The sequence below is a fragment of the Vidua macroura genome, chromosome 5, assembly GCF_024509145.1.
Source record: "Vidua macroura isolate BioBank_ID:100142 chromosome 5, ASM2450914v1, whole genome shotgun sequence".
Classification (NCBI taxonomy): Eukaryota; Metazoa; Chordata; class Aves; order Passeriformes; family Viduidae; genus Vidua; species Vidua macroura.
This window is the reverse complement of record NC_071575.1, coordinates 30,869,103-30,888,845: the sequence shown is the minus strand read 5'-3', so window position 1 is coordinate 30,888,845 and position 19,743 is coordinate 30,869,103. Positions and strand designations below refer to the sequence as shown.

At 43.3% G+C, this 19,743-nt stretch overlaps 1 protein-coding gene and 1 long non-coding RNA gene across 4 annotated transcripts; one reads left to right on the top strand and one right to left on the bottom strand.

Moving 5' to 3' along the window:
• Nucleotides 1–4,465: 4,465 nt before the first annotated feature.
• On the top strand, nucleotides 4,466–19,030 carry STYK1 (serine/threonine/tyrosine kinase 1). 2 transcript variants are annotated; one of them, XR_008437373.1, is made up of 11 exons: nucleotides 4,466–4,702; nucleotides 11,663–11,767; nucleotides 12,617–12,760; nucleotides 13,670–13,918; nucleotides 14,168–14,349; nucleotides 16,152–16,235; nucleotides 16,483–16,691; nucleotides 16,903–16,943; nucleotides 17,226–17,322; nucleotides 17,732–18,016; nucleotides 18,665–19,030. XR_008437373.1 is itself a non-coding variant. In XM_053978942.1 (10 exons), exons 2-10 carry the CDS (start codon nucleotides 11,701–11,703, stop codon nucleotides 17,934–17,936), a joined length of 1,278 nt encoding a protein of 425 aa, XP_053834917.1. In that variant the 5' UTR covers nucleotides 4,466–4,702; nucleotides 11,663–11,700; the 3' UTR covers nucleotides 17,937–19,030. The 2 variants fall into 2 exon arrangements, 1 of the variants encoding a protein (XP_053834917.1); XM_053978942.1 differs by having other exon boundaries at nucleotides 17,732–19,030.
• Nucleotides 11,782–16,102, bottom strand: LOC128808115 (uncharacterized). Of its 2 annotated transcripts, none has more exons than XR_008437375.1 (3): nucleotides 15,886–16,102; nucleotides 15,737–15,767; nucleotides 11,782–12,748 (listed from the first exon to the last, which is right to left on the bottom strand). It is a non-coding gene; the product is annotated as an uncharacterized LOC128808115 (long non-coding RNA). The 2 variants fall into 2 exon arrangements; XR_008437374.1 differs by having other exon boundaries at nucleotides 11,782–12,717.
• Nucleotides 19,031–19,743: the final 713 nt, after the last annotated feature.

Here is a 19,743-nt window from a genome sequence, read left to right as displayed (position 1 = left end):
GTGATAAGGTCACCCCCGAGTCTCCTTTTCTCCAGGCTAAACACCCCCAGTTCCCTCAGCTGTTCCTCACAGGGCTTGTGTTACAAGCCCCTCACCAGCCTCATTGCCTCCTCTGGACGTGCTCAGGCGTCTCGATGTCCTTCCCAAACTGAGGGGCCAGACCTGGAATCAGCACTCCAGGTGCAGCCTCACCAGTGCCGAGTACAGGGGAAGAATGACCTCCCTGCTCCTGCTGGTCACCCTGTTCCTGATACAGGCCAGGATGCTGTTGGCCTTCTTGGCCACCAGGGCACACTGCTGGCTCATGTTCAGCCAGCTGTCGACCAGTACCCCCAGGTCCCTTTCTGCCTGGGCACTGTCCAGCCACACCGTCCCCAGCCTATGATGCTGTAGGGGGTTATTGTGGCCAAAATGCAGGACTCGACACTTGGAGTTATTAAACTTCATCTTACTGGGCTCTGCCCATCCATTGAACTGAGCCGTGTGTGTGGTTTCGATGGTTTCTATGTGTGCTACAGCGGTCCTGCAGATAGAGCGTGGTTATGTTAATAAAACTGCCAGTCTGCTGCCTTTCAGTGTGCTTAACCATACAGAAAAAGCAGAGGACAGAGGCTGTTAAACAGCACGGGCCCAGGCGTGCTGGGCAGCGCCACATCCCTCCGCCCCCTGCCCGGCGCGGTGCCATCCCCGGGGCCCGGAGCAGGGGAGGTCCCACCCTCTGTGCCCACGGCCCCACCCTCCGTGGGCCCTGTGCCCAGGCCCAGGGCCGCACTGCAGCACGGACCACCCTGCTCCGCCAGCCTTGCCTCGCACCGCCAGCCCTGCCTTGCACCGCCCCCAGGCATGGCGAGCCGCAGGAACTGCAGTGGAGGCGAGAGCAGCTGTGCCAGGTGGCCTGTGGTGCTTTCAGGAACTTTCATGACAGTAACGCAGGAGGTACATCTCAACCCCTGAGTTTAAGGCTGGGTGGTGCTTCTGTGGCTTTTGTCAGGGGGTCTCTCCCTGCCTGCAGAATGGAGGGAAACATCAGAGCAGGGCCGGCAATGACAGCGCAACGAGCAGCAGGTTCACGGCTAAAGAGATAGGTTTATATTGGATATAAGGAAAAAAATACTTGCCAGTGAGGGTGGTGAGAAGTTGGAACAGGTTGCCTTGAGAAAGTTGTGGATGCCCGTCCCTGGAAGTGTTTAGGGTCAGGCTGTATGGACCAGTGGAAAGTGTCTCTGCCCACGACAGGGGTGTTGGAACTGCGTGATCTATGCAGGTCCCTTCCAAACTGTTCTGTGATTCTATGATCTCTGCATCATTAAAACAAAAAAAACTGGAGGTGTTTGCAGGAGTAGGCAAAATCAGGTTAGAATTTTTCTGGAGAAAGAGCAACAAGGCTCAAGGTTTGTCAGGAGTTAATAGATAGGAATTATCTGGTTTATAGCAGAGCAAGGATCAAATCTGATTTCTGAATAGTCCGTGCTCCAAGTCATGTCTCATTACAGATCAATATCCAAACCTTTAATGGTTTGGGCTGTCTCTTGTTATCCTTTTTCATCTACACAAACACAAACTTGGTCCTGTTTTTAAATTACTTGGTATATTAGTATTCTCATTATGCAGCAGACTTGCTCATCTCTTGCAATCACCACTCATTTCACTGCCAACTGAGTAGATGGTTTGAAGATGAGATCTATCTTCAAAATAAAATTAAGTATTTATTCACCTAAGTTACACAAATGTAACTTTATTACAGAGCATTGTGTTGCTAAAGTTTTGCAGGGGTTCAAAAGCAGCTGAGTAAAATCCCTGACTAGAGGAAGTGCTAGCAAATTACTGGACCTTCAGCTGGCTGATGAAGGTCGATGCCTAATCATTAGGTCATTTCAGTTTTCTACTTTATTTCTTTTCATATGGTGCTACCCTTGGAAATTTCAAATAACAAATACTGCAAGGCTGAACTGGAAATCACAACAGAATTGCCATTAAAAAAATAGGCTTGTAATTTTTCTTGATTAAGAAAACCTGCTACTTTGAGAGGCAAGGCTCATTAGGCAGAGCAGACTCTTGGGATAATGATGGGAGGTTTTCTTTCACTTTTAGATCATTCCTGTGCTGTGCCATGTTGTGCTTATCTGCAGAAACTACATCGAGGGTGTTTGTGCCAGAAAAGTGCAGCCCCTCCTCTGCATGGCCCCTTCCCCAGTCACATCTTGTTCTTTCTCACAGTGTGTTGTTACCAGCAATCCTTGGTTGGCTCTGCAGCTGTTTGGCTGTTGTTGTTTGAGACTTACACATTAGCCCCTTATCTTCTGAGTTGCTACACCTCTATGGGCTTAAGTTGACCAAAAGATCAGTCACAGTCTATCAGCTATAAGCCACAGTTTTAAGTCTTATATTAGAATGTGAAAATAACTCAAGAAGTTTACTGCTTAGTCCTAGAACCTATCTTGGGGCTATGGTGCAGCAGCTGTGTGTGATTAGGAAGGTTTCTACATGTGCTACAGGTATCCTGGAGATAAAGAGGATGGTTAATAAAACTGCCAGTCTGCTGCCTTTCAGTGTGCTTAATCATAAGGAAAAAGCAGAGAAGGATAGAGGATATCAAACAGGCAATGTTTTCTTTGTGGATGCACGTACAATACAAGACGTAGCAGGAAAAATCTGTTTTTCACAGGACAATAAATGACTTCTGTCACTTCACTAAGCAGGGGGAAAGGCTTGTTGATGAATGAGGAGGATTATATAGGCTGAAGCCTGAACTCTGAACCATTAAAATATCGTATCCAACCAGTCAGACTGGGAGCACAACAGAGACACTGGTGGGGGGAAATTAGAAGCTGCAGCCATTGCTGCTTTTGCATATGGTTACTCTGAATATTTAACCCTTTGCCTTTCACACTCTATTTTACAGAAGGCAGGTGTAGAAACTGAAGGGAGGAAGATTTTCAGTTGTCATATTTGTAAACAGGAATCTGAATAGGTTTTCCTCCAGGTGCCCTTGAGGAAGGGAATGTAATTGTTTGTGGAATGGAACTCATTTCAGTAAGGAACCCATTTAAATGAAGAACTGTTATTTGCATTTTACCTACTATTTAATGGAGAATGAGGTATAAGACAGATCCCCTGCTCCTTCATGGAGAAAACACTACAGAAAATCAATGCAAGTTAATACCAGAATGAGAGGAAAGCTGAAACCGGAGTCTAAGCCTACATTCTGCAGCTGTAGTGATCTTTCTATTTCAATAAAATTTTCAGTCTAGAAGACGTCTCTCCTGGTTTCTCAGGGGATAAAAATCCATATCACAGGGCTATTTCGCTGATACTACTTTTCCCACTCCTGCCAGTGTCTGTAGAGAGATCAAGCAATGAAAAAAATCACTCCTGCTTTTCACCATTTTGCATATATGGGTTAATGCCAGCTGGAAGAATAATGCTAAGGAGAAGCCTCTCTTAAATGAACTATTGTCTTTTGATACCTAAAGGTATTGATTGTGCCACAACTAAAATTTTCCCCACAACAACATAATTATATGCAGCGATAAAATGTTAACAGGAGTAGGTGAGTTTGGCTAATACAGTTGGCAGAGATCGTATCATCTGCTGCATCTTCCCCAAGCCACGTGCATTGAGTTGATGAGTGTGAAATGAACTTTGTCTCTCAACAAGAAGTAGCTCTCATGTTGTTTACTCTTGAAATGCAACTGCCTCTCACTCCTGTGAATTAGGTAAGCAATTAATCTTGTGTAGACCCATATAAGCAGGGCTCAGGAATCTGAAACTCTTAACACAAGATTTATCAATGATGGGGGAGGGCAGGCCAACAGCTGGGGCTTGTGTACATTGGTTGGAAGAGAGTCCCCAGAAATAAAATGCTGAGATGTGATGAAGGTTAGACCCCACAGCTGCTGAGGACAACAGCAGAGCACAGTGGAGATCCCAAGGGCATCATGGCAGGAAAAGGTCACAGGGAAGTTCAGGAATATTGTCCTGGTGTTGTTGGGGAGCTCAGCGTGGTGTGAGGAAAAGGCAGGGGAAAGCCAAACTTTTCAAAGTTCTGGCAGAATACATAGACAACCCAAGCAGGAGGGGCACCAAGGGCAAGGCAGAATGTGAAAAACCCCGTGTTTCTGCTGTCTGCTGTAGCATGTTTTGATATCATTAATCTTTTATCTCTTTCTTCATTTGCAGACTGTGTTCTCGATGGAATGCTTTTTCAGCCTCTAGAGTCCTGGGGGTTTTGTACTGATTTTCTGTTCCAAGAACCCATTCTTTTTAAATGTGAACCTGTAGGCAGAAATGTATGAATTGTGTTTATTATATAACCTGTCCCTCCTGCTCTGTATTGGTGTGCCTTTCAAACCCCACTGCAGGTGCCTGCCCGAGGGCTCTTTGCTGTGCCTGTCTCTGTAGTGAGCCCATGAGCAGCTGGTGTGTGAAAGCCAGGCAGACCCGTTCTGCAAGTGTGTGCCTTCCTGTCAGCTGTGTGTTGGAGATCCCTGGCGACACAGCTGAGGAGACCTAGAGCAGCAAAGAGCCGAAGCTGGGAGGGACTGGAGTAGAAAAATCAGTGAGGAGGAACTTAATCATAAAAATTACAACCCTCCCAAGGTAGTCATCGGAGTTACTGGGAGTGGCTTCACAAACTGGGAATCGGCAGCAGGAGAGTGACAGGAAAAGACAACTGCAGGGCAGGGGAAGTGGTGTCATTCAGGTGAGTGAGAGAAAGCACTTCTGGAAGATCAGCCAATGAATATTTATTTCTTAGAAGACTTTTATTAATATAAATGTGACCTGAATTAGAAGGTGGCTGTACTGTAAAGTCTATATGTCTGTCTGTGTGTGTATGTACACATGTGCATGTGCTTACTGCTGGTAGTGAAGCTACTTACAGCCATTTCTGTGATCATAATGGTGTTTGGGTTTGAGAAAAAAAATAAAGAAGGATGTCCTCTACACACTGGCTGATTTAAATGAAATAGCTCACAGGCATTTTTTAAAGAGGAAGAAATTAACAAAGTAATTAAGTTCTGTATAAAATTAGTCTCAGTTCACTGAAAGAGGGTGATGCTATGCATGTGTGTATAAATATGTCCAGTCTTTAGTTAAATAATACATGCCGGAGGCTGAATTCAGAACTAATTACCATTTTACTCCCATCAGTGTTGCTTGATTATAATGCAGTGATCTCTAACTCAAAGTGGTGCAGATATCTGTGTGTGCATGAGCTACTGATTAAATGACAAACAAAATCTGTGTTAAATCTACCAAGAAACATCCAGAACTTGGGAAACTAAAACTAAAGTTGTCTACACAGCTTCAGGTGGCTGTGAATTTACAAAAGCACATTTATGTTGGATTTCTGAAAGAATGAAGCAGTAATGTGATGTCATACAGCATTTTTATCACACAGTAGGTTTTTCACAACAAGAGCTATATGTATGCATGGTCCTTTGAAACAAAAATTCTTCATTCTTTTCATGTTCTGTCATAGCTTTTGCTGTCACAGTTTTTCAGAATTTCTGTATTTGTGCTTGGGTTTGATACAGGCTTAGTACAGGCAGCTACCAGCAAAATCAGAGCTCAGTCAGCAGGGAGACACTTTCAAAAGTGATATGACACTTTCAAAAAGGATATGATTTTGCTGTGATAAAAAGGAAGCCATAGGTGGTAGTGTACTGTTGAAAGTTTGGCTTCTAGACTTTTAATAGCCTGCTCATTAAGGGCTTCAGCTTAATGTATTCCTTGGGTTTTTAAATTATTTTAACTCATTCTTCAGATTACCTGTGAGGAATTACTTTTGGTGGCCTTAATTCAGTGGGAATGTTCAAGATATATCTTAATTTTCCAGAAATCATGGTAGGCCATGTCTGCATTAGAAAAAATATCTTTGTCTTAATCCTCATTCAGGTTCTGTACCATTTCACACTTCTGTACTAGATTTCCTTATGCAGCACAAATAAATTAATTTTTGTTGATGATCTGAGTTTAAGCAAAACCTAGCACCATGAGAACTAGCATAACTCCACTGAAATGGCACCAGTTAGAACTTACATTTTTAGCATAAAAGCATAGCAGCATTGAGTCCTCCTGACTCATTTTTCAGTGCAGTAGTGACTGTGAACTTTGCCTGTTTTTTCTGCTATATTGAAATGGAGCCAAGTTTCCTCTAAATAACCACCTGCTCAAATAGCTGCATGAGCCTCATGATTTGCTGTTTTCTCTATGGTCTAGCCCTTCAGAAGTGGTCAGCCTAATTTTCTTCCACTCCCTTAATACGCTTCTGTAGCAGCTAACCTAGGTTTGATATTCAAGTATTGTTTCTAATTTTGGACCAAGAGAAAATCTTGTGTTTCTGTATCTGATTTTTGAAACACTTTGTTTTCTTACAGGGTGTTACAGTTTCAAAAGTGAGTTATACTACTAAATCTTCATAGCTGAGACAGTGCTACAGCAAGCCACAGGATATTATTTTTAGTCCTTGTTCACAAGGACAGAAGGGACTCTGGTGTGGGTGGTCAGAATTTCCCATTCAGCACAGGTGAAGATGCTGCTTGGTAACCCACAGGTGCCTTGCAGTGAGAGATGAGGTGACTCCATGGGCCAGGAAAACTTTGCAAAAATGACACGGTCTACGAGGCTGTTGGAAATAGTCACTGAGGTCTTCTGCAGACAGAAGAGACAGAATATGCAGTCTAACAAATGCATGGCTGAAACCTGTCTGGCTCATTTTTTATTTGTTTTGGATGCTGCTTTTAGTAAATGGTGGACATGGCAGGGGAAAAAAATCTCTTTTTCACTGTTTGCTTTACAATGGTGCTTTATTTCTCCCTCTTCTCTCCCATTCAATGTCCACAACTGCCCACACCTGGTGGTTTCTTGCTGTTTTGGTTCCTGCAATTCCCTGTAGCTCCTCTCCTTTCCTGCTGCACAGCCAGCACAGTGCGCATGTGCAGAGCAGTTGCCAAAGCCTTGACTGTTGACCATGTTCAAAGGTCAGATAAAAGAGGAGGGAAATAATAAAAGCAGCAGTGAAATGGTAGTGGGAAAAGCTGGAGAGCAAGGTTTTGCCACTGCAAAAAATTGAATAGAAGACATAATGTTTATGGATTTGTCTTTTATCAGTCAGGCAGTGTGCTGGACTGAAGTTACTGAATTACTCAGCTTTTTTTATGTATCTGTAGTCACATTACAGCTGGTCCTCACAATTGGTGCATGAAAAACAAGTGTAAGAATATTTTTATAATAAAGTGGTGTGCATTTAACATGGGACAGGATGTCTGGAGAAATAACTGCATTAAGTCCTTGTCAGCTCATAGCACTTTTGAAAGGGTCTAATGACGATCCAGATGAATCTTATCCTTTACTTTTGTCCTATTTAGTTAATCAGGTGTTCCTTTAGACCTTTAGCTAATCATTACACAAGGATTTACATGTTTGCACTTATGATGGGAACTGCTGGTAGCTCACAAATTAGACATATTCAAGGGAAAATTTATGTATAATGTATATTTGCTGTGAATATGGACAACTTACTCTCCTGAACATGGCAGGAGCAAGCAGCAGGCAGCTTCCGTGTGGGCAGTATTCAAGCTGTCTGTTCCCATATATTCCATGGGCATCTTAAGTCTTGATATTTCTCTTTCTTTTCAGTCTTCACCACAAAGTTTGTCACTCAGGCTTCTTAAGTCTTAGTCCTGGCACTTTAAATAACATCATTTGAACTTAATGAGAACTTTAAGGTCATAAAATGTCAGAGAGGATTGATAAATTTAGGGCTTTACAATTATATGAATGCTTCTGCTATTGCTAAGGGGATGGTATACATGTGAGAATGAATGACAGGGGACTGGGAAAATCACAGTAAGGCTTCTGCTGGTACACAGTGCTCGTGGATCTGTGCTGACACAGGGAGTGGTTTCACAGTGCAGCTTTAGATAAATTAGCCATTCGCCCCTGACTAATACCAGCCACTAAAATGGCAGGAAATCACCATGGCAAACGAGCAGTGGATTTTTCTTGCTAAGTTAGTGGTTTGAATCAATTTACCATGTGATCAATTGCACAACTGAGAGCAAAACAAGCAATGAGAAGACAGCAAAGAGAGGAAATAATCCCTTCTTTTGGCATTGATGAACACTTAATTCAGCACAGCTGCATTCACATTCAGTATTTGGGCTTCCTGACTGGTTTAAGCAGCTCCCACAGCTGCCACCATCTAGCTGCTTATTCCTGTCCCTGTGTTGCCCTCTGTGCTTTGTCTAAATTACCAGGGCAGCAAAACAGCTTGGCAAGCAAACATGGCTGGAAACAAAATGCCACCTTTCCCCAAGTGTTCATCCTGTTGGCAGATGTGAACAGAGGAGCAGTGTTGGTGTAGGATGGGAGTTAATTAACCTGTCCCTGCTGCCAGGCTGTGGAACTGCTGTGCCATGTGCCGTGCACCAAGTAGTCTGCTAGGAGCAGTTTGCAACTGCAGGTGACTGTAGTTTAACTTCTGCTGACGTTTTGCCTTGTATTTCCCATTGTGTAAGAGCAGCTGCTTCTGCTATTTTTAGGTACTGTGGTCTTCATTGTATATTTTGCTTTGACATCCAGATTTGGGTTCACGTTGAGGGTCAGAAGACTCTGCAGAGGGATCTGGACAGGCTGGATCCATGGGCTTAGGCCACTTGTGTTGGGGTTCAACAAGGCCAGGTCGTGGGCCCTGCCCTTGGGTCACACCAACCCCCTGCTGCTCCAGGCTGGGCAGAGGGGCTGGAAAGCTGGGAAAGGACCTGGGGGCGCTGGGGACAGTGGCTGGACAGGAGCCAGGTGTGCCCAGCGGGGCAGGAGGCCAATGGCACTTGGGCTGTGCCAGCCATGATGTGGCAGCAGGGCCAGGGCAGTGACTGTCCCCTGTGCTGGCACTGCTGGGGCCACACCTCAGATCCTGGGGCACTTCTGGGAACCTCAGGACAAGAAAGACATGGAGGGGCTGGAGTGTGTCCAGAGAAGGGAACGGAGCTGGGGAAGGGGCTGGAGCACCAGGAGGGGCTGAGGGAGCTGGTGGGGCTCAGCCTGGAGAAAAGGAGGCTCAGGGGGGACCTTCTGGCTCTGCACAACTCCCTGACAGGAGGGGACAGCTGGGGGAGGGGGGGGGGGGTTGGGCTCTGCTCCCAGGGAACAGGGACAGGACAAGAGGAAGCAGCCTCAAGTTGTATCAGGGGATATTTATATTAGATCAGGAAAATTTTCTTTGCTGAGAGTCATTAAGCATTGGGATAGGCTGCCCAGTGAAGTTAGTGGAATCATGATGCCTGGAAATGTACAGAAAGCCTGTGGATGTGGCACATGAGGGCATGGTTTAGTGGTGAACATGGTGGTGGTGCTGGGCTGACTTTTGGACTTGATGATTTTAAGGGTATTTTCCAACCTTTATGATTCTATGAATTCCAGTGAATGAAATTTAGTCTGTGTAAAAGAATATTAAAAAATCCAGTGGAATAAACAAGCTGGCATTTAGTTAAAATTGCACAAATTCTGTAATGCAAATTCTAAATTGAAGTAACACAGTGTATGTGTGCCCATGATCTAGACAGCACTGATCTTGGTACAGTGTTAACCCACAGGCAGGGAAAATCAGAATGCCTGTGAAGTACAGATTTTGAACCTTGTAAGATATTTTTGTTTCCTTTATCCTGTCTTGGTACTGGAAAAATGTCTTCATCTAATAAAATAAGTAGTTGAGCACTGTCAGTAGTCCTGCTCTGTGTTGAGTGTGCACATGAACATGTTAGTTCCACATAACTTTCACGTGTCTCTCATTGAAAAAAAAAATTAAATGTATAACGTGAGTTCTGTGGATTTCTGAGTTACCATTCTCCTTGTGAGGATAGGAATGTAAGAACTGCAGTGATGTTACTGTTAGAAAAGTAAGCTGCAGAAACAGCCTAGTACAGGAATTTATTTAGTCTTGGCCTGAAAAGTAGCACTGAAAAGCACTTCAGAATTACCTTACTGAGCAAAACTTCTTTTTCTGCTTGCTGAGTATTGTGAGAGGATAGAGACATAGGGTGTAAGTGGGCTTCTGTAATCAAGCTTTTCCAGTGCTAACACCTCCGTAAGCAACTGCAGCACATGGGAGTGCCAGGGCAAATAAAGTGCCAATGACTGCCAGTGTTTTCATTCCTGGATCCCATGGTTCTGCTCTGAGTATGGTTGGAAAACATGAGTGCCACCCACTGGCATCACTGCTGGGAGGTGCATAAAGAGCAGGGAGGAATCTTTTTTACAGACAGGGACCAGTGTAGACATGGCTGCTGTGTCAGAGCTTTTTCCATGGATCTTTGCTGCTCCCTCTGTAAGCACAAATTGAGGTTTGTGTGCTTTTGTGTGCCTGTGCATGCATGGTGTGTAAATGTCAGTGTGCATTTCTAGTAAGCACCTGTACAAAGCCATTGGCAAGTTTTAAGATGGAGCTTGGACTGTTCATGACTTAGATTATACTGTGGTTACTGGCTAATGGTCCTGAAGTCTGTGTGTACCTGAGAATGAAGGAAGCCAGGACTGGTCCTGTGTATTTGTGTGTAAATGTGTGTGTGTTAGAGCTGAGGTGGGTTGTTTCAGTGTGCTTGCTTTCAGAGTGTCCCTGAAAGGCTTGGTATTATTGCTGTGTTATTACTCCTTTGACTGGATTCTTGGTGTAGCCAACCTTGGAACCAGGTAAATCTGCTAGCACATTAAGAATGAAATTAAATTAAGAAAAGGAAACAGACTTTTTGTGATACCTTAAAGCACAGATATATTCCATTTTCCTCTTTCTGCTGCCTCTGTTGTGCAACTGGTAAAGAATAATTTCACTCATTAATTTTAAACATGAGAACAAGCTGTCAAAACGTTTCATCACCAAATTCCATAAAATCAATGCCCTATATTTGCCATTGAGGTTAATTGCCTAAAACTCATAGCTGACAACAAAGTAGGTGCTTACAGGATAAAGATTCCTATAAAATGTTCTAGATGATACTGTTTGAGAAGCTGTTAAGTCTTAAATTTTGGCAATGTTTATAAGAAGCAGTGACTAAACAAGGTGCATGCTTGTACAGGCTGTGGATTTTCAGCTACAAATGCAGAAGAGTTGCAGATGTTGTGCTTCAGAATACCTACAGACTTGGCAGTGCTCAGAAGTTGGTACCAGAGAGCCCTAATGACAACTCTTTTTTCTCCTTGTCTTTGTACAGCAACAGTAGGAGTTGCGACAAGGACTGTAGTCAAGAATGACATTTTCTCTGCATGCTGCTGATCTGTTCACTTGTAATAGACCAGAAGATAAAATGCTGAGCCATTCTGGCATCTAAAAATGCCAGAATGCTAGGGGGGTATTAGATGTTCTTTAAATATCATTAAGTTAATATCTATGGATTTTTGTACATATGCCAGCCTTTAGGACGAGGGATCCTCATTTGCTTGTGCAGCACTGTAGAACAAGCCTAACCTTAAATTCTCTCTCGTCATGCAGTGCATCATCCATAGGATGTGATAGTGGATGTCCTGTGTCACTCTCTGAGCCTTCAAATCCCAGTGCTGCTTCATGCAGCCACTGGTTGTAAGGGGTAGAAAGCTCCCTATTCACTTCACTTGTTGCTTCATCATCATCCTTTCTCCTAATAAATTATTCTTTATGTCTGTGCAGGAAGTGGGGATTGGAGGCCTGCTGGCTGGTAATTGAACATGGCAGGGGATGTGAAAAGATTCTCACGGATGCTGCTGGAGTGCAATAGCAACGACAAGCTATGTGGTAAGTTTCACATATTCCTTTAATAAGGTTTCACATGCTTGCAGGAAGGCCAGCTTCACTAAAAAGAGTGCTAAGCCCTTTCTCCTCCTCCACTGCATCCCAGCCCACACAGAAAGATTTGATGGAGCTTTCCCTGCATTGTGTTTCAGGGAAGAAATGTTTATGGGGATGAAGCCTCTGTGGCTGGATTAATCTCACATAATTTCAGCCATTTTAGAGAATTCATACTTCGAATGAGGTGTACAGCAGTCATTAAAGATTCCCTGCAGCTTCCCAAAGGACCAGTTTTGTGAGATTTTGATTTCATGACTTTCTGCCATCTTTGGGAACTGTAAAAATGGTCTTGTCCACCTCCAAATCTGGGGACATGAGAAAGATAGTTACCTTCACAAGCCTTGCTAATTGCAATGTCTTCCAGGCAAACTCCAAAGGTGACCACACCTAGTTTCCTTTAAAATGCTATGTGTAATTTTACTGGAAGGAGCTGGAGCTGTAATTGCACGTGATGACAGCAATATCCAGCCTGTCCCATCTCCCTGCTGTCCTGCTGCCAGTGCTGTTTCTGTTTCACTGGTGGATGAGACTTCAAATGGCTTCAATTCCTGGCCTCCATATTAAAGCATCTAAATAAGTGACCTTAGGTGTGGGGGTCTTAGTAATTTCATGCAGTTTAGGTACTCAGCACCATTGAAAAATAAGGTGGCAGCACTAACAGTGTTCAACTATTCCAGAGGATGGAATACACACTTTTGGGGTTGAAAGTTACCGAAATGGATTGTTGCTACATGCTTATACAGAACCAGTGTGCTGCTTACTCCTTGGTTTTCCATTTTCTTTCTCTGCTGACAGTTGTGCGTGAATATCAAACAGAAGTGATTGTTGTCCCAGTTCTCCTGGTGGGAGGTTTTGTCATCGTGCTCACTGTGATCCTTTGGCTGCACTGCCGGGGCCTGCAAGCAAAGCAGGAGCAATCAGCACCAGCTGGAACCCAAGGTAAAAAAATGCTTTTCAACCAGAGGAATCAGTATTGGTTTCACAGCCAGAAGCCAATTCCATTTCCCCATCGCTTGAGCTGTTAAGCAAAACCATTTATGAGGATCCTGAGTGGTATTCAGCAATCCAGTCAACATCAGAGAAATTTGGAGCACTCATTTACTTCACTTTGAAGCAGCAGCAGTGGAAGCTGTAGTATAGATGGATCTGAGAAAATCTAAAGCATCATGCCATGTAGGCTGTTTAACATGCTGTGGTAACATCACAAGAGCTGTGAAGTGTATTTCTGTAACAGTTCCTGGAGGTTGCTGCAAGGAGAGTTTTACTGGGGTAATTATGAATGATAGTAATTTTGATGTAGATTACATCTAGTTAATCCATTTTCTATACTGCTATTTAAGAAATTTAATTTCAAGCTGCTGTCACCCTCTTCCTATGGAGATAACACGAAGTAGAACAGGGTGAGGGGGTAGGGAAAGGTTTGTTGGTACATGTGTGGCTGTGTGGAAATGAAAATGCAGTTCTGAACTAATTTTGGGTATACAGAGGAAAACAGCTTTTGAGTCTATATTAAGAGAAATAACTGAGAACTGATAATAAAAGAAAATGTTCATTGCTTGAGCACATTGGAATGAAGTCCAAATGTGTCTTATCTATAAAGGTTATGTAGTTAAACATGGGAGAAATTTCTAGACTGGTTCTGTCTTTTCAGCAAATAGAGTGGGAGATAAATTCTTTGTCCTCTTCAAGGGCCAGGATAAGTAGGATAGAATAACAGTTCCTTACTTTGCCATGATTTCTGAAACACTGTGGAGCAAAAATTAAAGGGCATGGAAGGATGAGCATTTCCATCTATTACAAGAGTTCATCTGTCTGCTTCTATGCATCATATGTATTTGCTTTTGTCAGTGACGAGAAAGAATCAGCAGGAACCCTGCTCAACAGAGAATCGTTACATCCAGCTGAGTGAGACATCTGTGGAGAGCCTGCTAAATTCTGCATCCTTGACTCTGAAAGAATTAGAGATACCACGAGAGAAACTCCTACCAGACACCTTGCAGCTGATAAAACTTGGTGCCTTTGGGAGCACCTACAGAGCACAGTTGGAAACTGAGAGCTCTGGGAAGACTAAGACTGTGGTACTGAAAGCCTTGCAAGGTAAGGCCTGTGGTCATGATCCACTTCGGTACAGTCTCTGTATCCCAGACGTGGTGCTGGGCAGAGCATTGCAATCGGTACTGGGCAAGAACAAGCTATGTTCAGTATAGTAAGTCTGAGATGTTCTTGTAGGAATATCTAGGTAGGATTAAAGGTTGCTGACCACATTGGTTTTAGCTGTCAACCTGTTCTTTGCTGCTTACATTTGTTGTTGTTTTGTTTTTAATTTGTTTTCTTTTGTTCTTTCAGACCCAGCTAGTTCCCAGAAAGTAAAGGATTTCTTGGGAAGGATTAAATTCCATCAAAATCTTGGCCATCATGAGAATCTGGTTGAATTGGTGGGATGTAGTGTAGACCAGCTCCCACTTTATATGATCATGGAAGATATGTCTCTCGGTGACCTGCTGACATTTCTGTGGACATGTCGGAAGGTGAGTCAAAAGAAGTGATGACAGAATAGCTTCTTAAATTCCTTAGGTACAATATCTAGCCATAAGTCATAATTTTTTTTTTTTTCATCTCTCCATGCATCCCTCTATATCAACCAAAACTATTTCCATGCTCCACAGAAGTTCTACTCATGTCCTACTTGGCAGATCATTGAAGGGCATTGCAGGCACTGGAATTAGAATGAATTCATACAGCCACCTGAATTTCTAAAGTTTTAAATGATGTCTCACTCCAAATGCTTTAAAGAAAGCAGAGCAGTTGCAACACAGGGGAAGGTCATGGGATGATAACTAATTGGTAAAAGACAGGAAATAGGATATAAGAATGAAAGGTTGGTACTTGAAGGGAGGTCAGCTATCTAGGACATGGTGCTGTTCATTCCATGTATTAATGACCTAAAAATGGGGTGACAGTGACGTGAGGATATTTGCTGATGATTCCAGCCAATAAAGCCAAGGGCAGACCTAAAGGAATTGCAGAAGGATCTTCCAAGATTGAGAGATTTTTCAATAAAAAGAAGAGATGAAATTCAGCATAGTTAGAAATGAAATAATGCACAGGAAGAAGTTTCATATATGTGAATGATGGCTTCATGTCTGTCCATTGCTGATGAGTGGTAAAATCTGATGGGATGAGATCTGATGATATGAAAATATGCAGTCCATTGAAAATGTTAACTCAAGCTAAAAAAGAGTCCAAATATCAGGGGAGGTTTAGATTGGATAGCAGGAAGATATTCTTCCTCCAGAGGGTAGTAGGGCACTGAACAGGCGCTCCAGGGAATGGTCACAGCTCCAAGGCTGTCTGAGCTCCAGGAGTGTTTGGACAGCACTGTCAGGGACAGGGTGGGATTATTGGGATGTCCTGTGCAAGGCCAGGAGTTGGACTCAGTGTTCCTTGTGGGTCCCTTCCAACTCAGCATATTCTGATTCTATGACTCATTGTTACAAAAGACACGGAAACAAAACTCTGATGTTACAGTGTAAATCCATCACTCTACATCTGAAAAATGAGACAAATTTTCAAATTTTGGCTCATCACTCTATATCACTTCATCTGAAACTCTAAATACAGAAGGATTGCTTCCTGTCCTGTTCAGCAGAAAGTCCAGGGGGTAGGAAATAAAGCTAGTATGTGTCACGTTCAAAACAAACAAATGGAGCTGATTCTTCATGAAGTGAGGAGTTGACTAATGGAATGTCTTGCCACTGACTGCTGTGGATACTGACACTTCATATGAGGTCAGTTATGGAAGGTAACCTTTCAAAGGTTACTGAACATGTTGTAAACATAACCATCTCAGGAAGTTTTTAAATAGAATGTATCTGTGGGCTGTAAAATGGCACAGGAAGAATATTGTGTGCTTACCTTATTTTCTTTCTCATCTCACTCTCTCTTACTGTTACAGGCAGGGTGGTAGGAGAGATGGACAGTTAGTCTCATACCAGGTACCCAATTCATGTTAGAAATGTGCTTTTCTACTCATCATTCTAATTTATAATATATCTTTCATTCACCTGTGTGGATTGTCATTCTTCACTGTCATTCTGACAATTTCTGTTTAACATTAATTTTTCCCCACATGTCAATTTGCCCACCAGTTGTCTCTAATATACTTGTCTTACTCAACACACCCTCAGCATCACCTATCCACGTCCTCCTACATTTATGAGCAATTGTGAGAAGGAGGAGCATAAGAATAGATAGATTAGAAGGAAAACATTCCCCACTATCCTCCTGCTGTGGCATTTGTTTGAACCAAGGTCTCTTATTTTGTGTCTAGGATGTAATGGCAATGGATGGTGTCCCCTATGACCTCACGGAGAGGCAGGTATATGAGGTTGGACAGCAGGTTGCAGCAGCTCTGGTAAGTCTGCTCAGGTTGGCTGCATTTTTTCCTTCTTGCTTGATTGCAACACAAGTTTGTGTGGTGGCTTAAGTCTTCTTGGCCTAAGCACTGAGAATAAAGGCTTTGTTAAAATACGCTTCCATTATGTTGGTGAGCACGTCTCTACTCCACAGTGTTGAAGACAAACATAAACTCAGTGAAAATTTATATAAATTAAATTTGCTTTTAAAATCATTCCTGTTTTTTTTCTTTTCCAATTTCCCAGGCTTATCTTGAAGAAAAAAACTTGTTCCATGGTGACATTGCTGCCAGGAATGTCCTTCTTCATCACAACTTCACTGCTAAGCTCTGTGGTTTGGGCCTGGCCTACGAAACTCACACACATGGTGCCAGCTCAGTGGCACGGAAAGTGCCTGTCAAGTGGCAGGCACCAGAGAGGCTCCTGAGCAAACCGCCTACAATCAAGGCAGACATGTATGGCTTCATTTTGGGACTAGAAGTTCACCTGCCTCTTTCACTCCTTTATGTGTCATTTCATGTCCTGAAGTTCACAGGAAGGCAGATCTAGTTTCTGCATAATGCTCCACTTTTACAGCTCATTCTTTCTCCTCTCTGCAGGCCACGCCTAATTGTTTTTATGTATTTAAGCCAGCAAACAACATTGCTTTGTTTTCTTTTCTGGCAGATGGTCTTTTGGAATTCTACTGTATGAAATGATTACATTAGGTAAGAAGATGTAATGCTAATAAAAAAATATGTAAGGAAGCAGCAAAGTAACAAGACCCAAAATCTCAAATTTTGGAATGTAAAGTTGGGCCATTTAAATAAGCACCCTGTTTTTTTCCAATTTGCAAAGTCTCGTCAATTCCTTTTAAACCTTCTGTTATTGTGAACTGTGGTAGGAAAAAACCCAGATTTTGGTAGGGAAGGAAGGCAGTTTTGCACAGAAGCTGCTCTCTGCAACCACTGCCATAGAGTTTTCCACCATTGCTCCTTTTGCCCTTACAGGTGCTCCACCATATCCTGAGGTGCCACCTTCTGACATTTTATCATACCTGCAGAAACAGAACATTATGAAGCAGCCCTCAAGCTGCCAGCAAGCCATGTAAGTCACTTACTTTATGGACAATTGAACTTGAGGTTGGCAGAGCTAAATGGAAATGAGACATAGAAAATGAAATTTTACACAAGATTTCTAAGTCTAGACTATACTGAGAGTAACCTGTTAGCTGAGATTTGTGTCTGCCACATCTCCTTACTGGGTTCTGCTGCATAAAACCTCTGTGGCCAAAACTTTTCTGTCCTTCTGTTGAAAATGACACTTGTTTCTGTTTGCTTAAGTGCCTTTGCATTTTGCTGCTCCACTGCTTCCTTGCAAGGTGCAGCACTGCTGGGGAATGATTTTTCTCCTCTAAGTTATAGGATATTCTCTGAAATGAACAAACTATCCACAGGGAAGATCTAAGGTATATTTCTTTGCATGAAGACATAATTTCATCATTCATGATTTGCAGGTACTGCATCATGAAGTCCTGCTGGCAGTGGAGTGCAGCTCACCGACCTTCCCCAGCACAGCTCTTGTGCTCCCTGAAAACAGCTGTGAAGACCAGCAATGGGCACACAGTGCTGCAGGTGCCTGAGCCAGTGGTGCCTGAACTCTATGCTGATGTTGCTGGTGTTGATGTGCACAGCCTGGTGAGGGAATACACGATCCTCTGAAGGGTCCTTTCATATTTTGGTAAAGGAGAAAGAAATCTCAGAGTTTTCCGATTCTAAATATTTTGCAAACTCAGAACGAGGTGCGTATGTTGGAAGGGATCCTTTTGTTCTTCAGACATCTATAAAATCTCCATGCCAGACAGAAGAAACTGTTATCATTATCCTTAAATCAAGCTGTTGGTATCATTCTGCCGGTGGTCATTTGGGAGTAAAGTGTGCTTAGGAAGCTGTAGAAAATGTAATGAGAAACTTGAGTTAAAGGAGTGTTAGGTTTGTGTGGTAAGGTTATGGTGATTGGGTGGACTGCAGAGGTGACTTCTGTGAGAAGATGCCAGAAGCTTCCCCCAGCTCCACGATGGACCTGCTGCTAGTCAAAGTGGAGCCCTTCAGCAACACTGGTAGCACCTCTGTGGTTACATATTTAAGAAAGTGTAAAAGATACTGCACAACAGCAGGTGAAAGAGAGGAGTGTGAATGTGAGAGGAACAGCTCTGCAAACACCCAGGGCAGGGCAGAAGAAGAGGCAGGAGCTGCTCCAGAGCTGGGATTTCCCTGAGATTCTGTGGTGCAGCCCACAGAGGTGGCTGAGCCCCTGCAGCCCCCAGAGGGCAGGGTGTGCAGAGATCCACCTGCAGCCCCTGGAGGAGCCCACACCAGAGCAGGGGGATGTCTGAAGGAGGCTGTGACTCCAAGAGGAGCCTGTGCTGGAGCAGAATCTGTCCTGGCAGAATCTGTGGAGAGAGGAGCTCTCATTGGAGAAGGACTGCACCTCATGGAAGGGGATTATGCTGGAGCACTTCATGAAAAACATCTCTTGGGAAGAACTCAAGTTGGAAAAATTCCTGAAGGACCGACCCACTTTCCTTTGGAGGGACTCCACTCTGGAGCAGGGAAAGAGCGTGAGAAGTCCTTCCCTTGAGGAGGAAGGAGCAGCAGAGATAATGTGAGATGAACTCACCACAACTCCCATTCTCCCTGCTGGATGAAAAGAGGTAGAGAAATTTGGAATGAAGCTGGGCCTGGGAAGAAGGGAGGGGGATGGAGGAAGGTGCTGCAAGATTTGGTTTTATTTCTCATTATACTTCCTAATTTGATTAGCAATAAACTATTTTTTCTCAAGTTGAGTCTGTTTTGCCTGTGCCAGTAATTGGTGAACAATGTCTCTCTGTCCTTATCTTGATATGGGGGCCTTTTGTTACAGTTTCTCTCCCCTGTCCAGTTAAGAAGAGGAAATTATAGAGTGGCTGGATGGGTACCTGCCATTCAGCCAGAGTCAACCCACCATGAGGTTTCTGGATTTTTTTCCCCATCTTTTCTGTCCCAGGAAAATGCATCAGTTGGGTATTTGAAAGAGGATATGTCCTGGGGAGCATGCTGGGGTGGTATTCAATAATTCTCTGGGATTTCTCCAGTGCTTTATACTCTAGCTTCCCTTGGGAGCATGGGCACTGTATTCAAATACACAAACCACAAACAAACAATCCCCACACCTCCTTACCCAACAACAAAACCAAGTTAAACCCTTCATGTCTGTGGATGCAGAAGCTGTTGCACAAATATACATCTTCATGGAGGGTGTGCTTTCTGTGCAGGTCAGGTGAGTACGCCAAAGCTTATATGGATTTTTTTGATCATTGATTTTAATGGACATGCAGACTTCATTAAAAATTAGAGGCACTGGAAGTTGTGGCTATTTTGACTTCATTTAAAAAGATGCAGAATCAGTTTGTGAAACAAATTTTCTCACTTCTGTTTGTGGTTTCTAAAGTTGACAGTATCTTAGGGATTTTTTTTTCTTATTATTTTG

Excerpts from the sequence above, each read along its gene's own strand:
- STYK1 (XM_053978942.1), top strand. The coding sequence starts at position 11,701 with ATGGCAGGGGATGTGAAAAGATTCTCACGGATGCTGCTGGAGTGCAAT. Across the intron at positions 16,236-16,482 it reads AGCAGGTTGCAGCAGCTCTG|GCTTATCTTGAAGAAAAAAA; the intron begins GTAAGTCTGCTC and ends CCAATTTCCCAG. Across the intron at positions 16,692-16,902 it reads CCTACAATCAAGGCAGACAT|ATGGTCTTTTGGAATTCTAC; the intron begins GTATGGCTTCAT and ends CTTTTCTGGCAG.